This window comes from Micromesistius poutassou (genome assembly GCF_964030765.1).
Source record: "Micromesistius poutassou genome assembly, chromosome: 21".
In the NCBI taxonomy this organism is placed as follows: Eukaryota; Metazoa; Chordata; class Actinopteri; order Gadiformes; family Gadidae; genus Micromesistius; species Micromesistius poutassou.
In genome coordinates, this window is record NC_140291.1 from 3,021,946 (window position 1) to 3,027,306 (window position 5,361).

Consider the following 5,361-nt stretch of genomic DNA (forward strand, 5'->3'; position numbering starts at 1 on the left):
CTAGCTTCACCTTTTTCCAAGTTGTCTTTCTGCTGTCTCCATGCTGAATACGTCTTGATTGCCCCATCTATTCACATTGGTGTAAACATAGGGGGAGATTAAGTTGTCCAAAGAAATGCTTTCACAAAAGGTTATAGGGGAAGTAAAATATAATAATTTTATTCTTCATGTTGTTGACAGTGAGCCGAATATAACAGACAACCACGGAAACGATTGGCCCATTTCACAGGAAAAGGAATCATTTACTTGAATTATGGGGTCAAGTGTCTGCCATTTGCAGATCCATTCATAGCAGAGAACTTCCGTCCACGGACCATTTTCCTCAACACAGACGGACTGTGGCGTCCACCCAGCCAAGCCGAAAGGCCGGGTAGAGGGGCTCGGTGAAGGAGGCGCGGAAGGTGTGTAGGGGAGTCAGTTCCCCCGCGGCGACGCTGTAGAACGTCAACGTCCCTGCCGACCAGTCCAAATAAACCCCCACCCTGTTGGAGCAGGCAGTGGCGGTCAGGGCGACGCTCGCGCCGTTGTGCCAGGCGTTGTACCTGTCTTTGTTGCAGCTCAACCCCCAGGACAAGTCGTTGCGTCCGAGGTGGCAGTCGTCACCCTCTCCTTTGCGGTGCATCCGCCCGTAGGCCACCCCGAGCTGAACTCTCCCGGTCAGTTCCGTCTCCCAGTAGCAGCGGTGCCTCAGCGCCCCCACGCACAGCACCTGGGTCCAGAAGTCGAAGCGCTCGGGGAGGTCCTCTGTGGGCTGCGTCGTCCATCGCCTGGCGTGCCTGTTCCCCTCGGACAGGGTCAGGTCCCTGTGGGCCGTGTTGGGGTCCAGAGAGAGCTGGGTGGTATCTGGGGGGGGGGGGGGGGGGGAGTAGCAGCATTTAGATTGACCCCTGGGTTAACCGTACGACAGCATCACATTTGTTGAGAAGATGCAGTCGTCCTCACATTTCTTTGGGTCCTCTTGGATTCTGCATTCACCACATTGATCAGCACTGCAGCATCGGAAGCAGAATTGCAAAACGCAGAGTTGTTAAGTCCGATGTCATGTCAACAGTTATTGAAACACAAAGACGACCAGAGTTGCTTGATTGATTTTGATGGACTGATCTACCCGTCTATCGGGCCACCTCCTTGGTCCAATGCTGAATGAAATGAGTGTTTGCACCTGAGTTTCTCCAGAGGGCATTGGGGATCGTCCACCATGGTGTAGAGCAACCTCAGGCCATCGTCCCCCGGGTGGTTGTAGCTCAAGTCCAGCTCTCTCAGGGAGCACATATTCAGAGCTGATGCCAGAAAAGTACAGCCGTCTTCACTGATCCTACAAAGGGACAAACTGGAACACCGCGAGACGTTTGTAACGCATACCTGCCTGACACTGCATGGCCATGTCACTAGTTGAGTTTCTAGAACCTGAACGTTCACCTGAGCAATTCCAGTGTACAGGAAGGACTCGTCAGTCCATGAGAAAGCTCCTTCACTCCTAAATCCCCCAGGCTGTTGTCAGTCAGGTCCAACGTTCTCAGCCCAGAGGATTTTGAGTTGAGCACTGAGGTCAGCGATATGCAGCTCTTTGCTGTTAGACTGCAGCTCTTTAATCTAGAAGAGAACCGATCAGTCATTTGTGAGCAAATTAGGTTTTCCTTTATACAGAGAGAGATTGTATGTCATGTCATTTGAGCTTTGGTATCACGGTCAGTATCACTTCTGTAGTACTGAACACACACACACAGAAACAACAATGTGCTGACCTGAGTGTTTCAAGTCTGCATTTCTTCAGCCCATCAGAGAGCTGCAATACCCCTTCGTCTGTCAGGTTATTCTCACTCAGGTCTAACTCTTTAAGGTGAGATGAACTGACGCAAGAGGCCAAGTCTTTACAGCAGTTTGCTGTGAGGTTACATCCTCCCAGACTGCAGGAAGGAGAAACTTCAGTGTAAAAAAAACTAACCAGGAATTGATGAGTTCAACAAGCTTTAATTAATTAAATTAATTAATTCTATATGTTAGAGCATCTGGCAAATCTGGCAGTTCAAGTAGAAGTAGGTAAAGTTAAAAAGCTTAAAATATTAGTTAAATTCTTGAAATGTAGGTTGTAATACTATTTAATACTATACCTACCTCAATTAAGGTAGGTATAAACATATGAACCGATTGGGTACTCACTTGGCTATTTCTGACTCTTTAACCACAGGCAGTAGCCGAAAAAGTCCTTCCTCAGACCTGATGTAGCTGCTCAGCTGAAACACCGTCAACTTCTCCTCTGATGTTAGCAGTATGAAGGCCAGCGTGGAACACTGAGTGGACGACAGTTTAGCCGTTGAAAGGCTTCCGGATTTCAGGTAACTCTGAATCTCCTCTACCAGGGAGTTGTCGTGTATCTCATTGAGACAGTGTAACAGATTCATACATCGATCCAAGGAATTGCAAGCCCTGATCCTCTCCTTGATGTGTTTGGTGATCTCTAATCTGACCTTGGCGTTTGCTTTGCTCTGGGTCAACAGACCTCTCAGCAGAGTCTGGTTGGACTCCAGTGACAGACCTAGTAGAAAGCGAAGGAAGAGGTCGAAACGGCCGTCAGGGCTGTGCAGGGCCTTGTCCACCGCCGCTTTGTAGAGAATGAGCGCCGATGGATCTCTGAACGCTATGAGCCTGGAACCAGACGACTTCTTCACCAGCACGTTGTCTTTGTCGTTGTTGAATTTCAGGAACACGTAGAGAGCAGCGAGGAACTCCTGAACGCTCAGATGCACAAAGCAGAACACCTTCTCCTGGCCCAGCGTCAGTTCCCGGTTGAAGATTTGCGTGTAGATGCCCGAGAACAACGACTCCTGCGTGGTGTCGATGCGGTTAATTATCAGGTCCTTCTCATAAAATATAAAATTGCCCTTCTCCAGCTCTTTGAAGGCCAGCTGACCCAGGGACAGAAGGTTCAACCTTGTACTCTCGACGCTGGACTGTCTTCGCCCCTGCGTCATGCCCTCCTCGTGCAGGGCGAGGAAGTGGATGTACATCTGCGTCAGCGTCTTTGGCGCGTGCTGCTGACTCTGTGCTTTGGCTTTGGTAAATTCCTTCTCAAGGACTGTTGCAATCAGCCAGCAGAAGACGGGTATGTGGCACATGATGTGGAGGCTCCTGGTGGACTTCACGTGGGAGAGTATCTGTTCGGCCAGTCGCTGGTCGCTGATTTTCCTCCTGAAGTACTCCTCCTTCTGGAGGTCACTGAAGCCCCTCACCTCGGTCACCAGGTCGATGCACTCGCCAGGGATCTGGCCTGTGGCGGCCGGTCTGGAGGTCACCCAGACCAGAGCGGAGGGAAGCAGGTTGCCCCTTATGATATTAGTCAGGAGCACTTGTATTGTGGTCTGCTGCGACACTTCGGTCACTAACTCGCACTTGAAGTCGAGGGACAGGCGGCTCTCGTCGAGACCGTCCAGTATGAGCAGCACTTTCAACGTGTCCAACCTCTGGACCTCTTTCACTTGAGGATAAAACGTGAGCAGAAGCTCTGAGACACTTGTCGGCTTCTGCATGAGATTAAGGTCTCGAAATGAAAGTGGAAAGACAAAATCCAGGTTGTGATCGTGCTTATCCTCTGCCCAGTCTAAAGCAAACTTACTGGTGGATACCGTTTTTCCGATGCCAGCCACACCCATGGTCAGGACAGTCCTCACAGGGTGGTCCTGTTTAGCCGACAGACGGAAGATGTCGTTGCATCTGATGCTTTTCTCCTGGGTCTCTGTGATCTGGGACACCCTCTCAATCTGTCTTACCTCATGCTCTTGATTGACAGCCCTAACCCCTCCCACCACCACGTAAAGTTCTGTGTACTTCTTATCGAGAGACATCTTGTTTCCTTGTGTCAGCAGCCCCTCACGCATATGGCTGAATTTGCTCTTAAGCGCAGACTTCAATGCCTGTTGACATTTTAAAATCGGATCTCCTAGGAAAAGACACAAGGAAATATAATTGTTAGTTTGATATTGCTTTACTCGTTGTCAATCTGTCTGCCCCTTTTCTCTGTTTTAAATGTCTCAAAGGTCATGTCGTCTCACGGCAGTTGACGATTCATCCTTGAGAGAATAAACGGAAGCTAAGCTAAACTACGTGACTTTACTGCAATGTTCTAGGCTTAAAAGTGGATGAAACCAATGCATGAAATACTTCTGCTGCTTTACACCACTTACCCTTGCTTTCAGCTCCCACTGTGATAGGATCAGCCAATGGTTTCCCTGGTAGACCGGATCCTTTCCATTAAAGATTTAGTACAGGAATGGAAAGAAAGCTCTTGCATGAGAAGCTGGGATTACCAGATAAATTATATACAGATCACATGGCTGCTTTGTAGCTAAAATAAGTACCTTGATTGTTGGAATTTACATTTGTGTTTAGGTTGACTGAACCACCTATTTGACAATTGGTTATGGTAAGAGCCACGATGGTGCTTTCATTCTGGGCTGTACAGTTGAGACGCACTGGCAGGACGGCTGCTGGACTACTGTCCACTATTGAGGGAGACAATTGTGTTATTTATCAGGTGTTATTTATCAGCCTTGGTCCTTGGTGTTGTGATACACATCCAAACAGCAAGCAGTAATAGTAGCATTATTCATAAATCATCATAAATAGGAATGATTAAAAATAACCCTAACCACAATAATGATTAGAAACCCTTACCCGCATTATCAGTCTTTTGTAAATTCTCCTCGACCTCCATTCAGGCCTCTGTGTGGCTTCGTAGTAATGATGCGAACAGAAACTGCAGAAGGGATTTGACTGCAAAGACACTGCAAGTGAAATTTGTGAAAGCTTTATTCAACTTCCTCCCGAAAGCAAGGGGAAACTGACACACAAGACTTGTGGTTTTGATCTGCTCTCTGTCAGTTTCATGTTTGCTTTATATAGCCTTAGCCTGACGTTAACAATAAATTATATTATACATATACATATTTTTTATGTAAACACATTTTTTTCTTTTAGATTTTATTATAAATGGAAATGTTTTTATCAATGCCATTCTGTAGTTGAAATTAACAGTTAAAATGTGTCTCTGTATGATATCCCTTATTCTCGATGGTAATCACAAAGAAATATACACATGTAGGTAAAAAGAAGACTTGAAAATGGGTGATAAAGAGGCAGTCAAAGTCAACTTGGAACAGATATTCCCAGAGAAGTTCATTCAATAATAGCGGACGGATGGTAGGTGTGCGTGAAATAATGTAAATAAATTCTTTGTTTCCGCATTACAACGTATTGGCAGGTTGACAAAATAATCGTAAATGGAAAGTACCATCCTATAGAGGTCGCTGTAACGCATTCGAAAATAGTCGATTTACATCAACTCAATTTACATCAATGTTTTGT

The 5,361-nt window shown here is 46.8% G+C and overlaps 1 protein-coding gene across 1 annotated transcript; it reads right to left on the minus strand.

Annotated features, from left to right (window-relative positions):
- Window positions 1–159: 159 nt before the first annotated feature.
- On the minus strand, window positions 160–4,832 carry LOC311366481 (NACHT, LRR and PYD domains-containing protein 3-like). Its single transcript, XM_084485267.1, has 9 exons — window positions 4,672–4,832; window positions 4,356–4,499; window positions 4,182–4,241; window positions 2,161–3,937; window positions 1,746–1,907; window positions 1,420–1,593; window positions 1,163–1,330; window positions 943–989; window positions 160–843 (listed from the first exon to the last, which is right to left on the minus strand). The coding sequence occupies exons 1-9, from the start codon at window positions 4,709–4,711 to the stop codon at window positions 323–325; spliced, it is 3,093 nt and encodes a 1,030-aa protein (XP_084341393.1). The 5' UTR covers window positions 4,712–4,832; the 3' UTR covers window positions 160–322.
- Between the last annotated feature and the right edge of the window lie 529 nt (window positions 4,833–5,361).

Bases quoted from the DNA above. Each gene is read 5' to 3' on its own strand.
- LOC311366481 (XM_084485267.1), bottom strand. From the start codon at position 4,711: ATGGAGGTCGAGGAGAATTTACAAAAGACTGATAATGCGG. The intron at 4,242-4,355 runs GTACTTATTTTA...TTTAATGGAAAG, and splicing joins TGTAAATTCCAACAATCAAG to GATCCGGTCTACCAGGGAAA. The intron at 844-942 runs GTGAGGACGACT...CCCCCCCCCCAG, and splicing joins CCAAGAGGACCCAAAGAAAT to ATACCACCCAGCTCTCTCTG.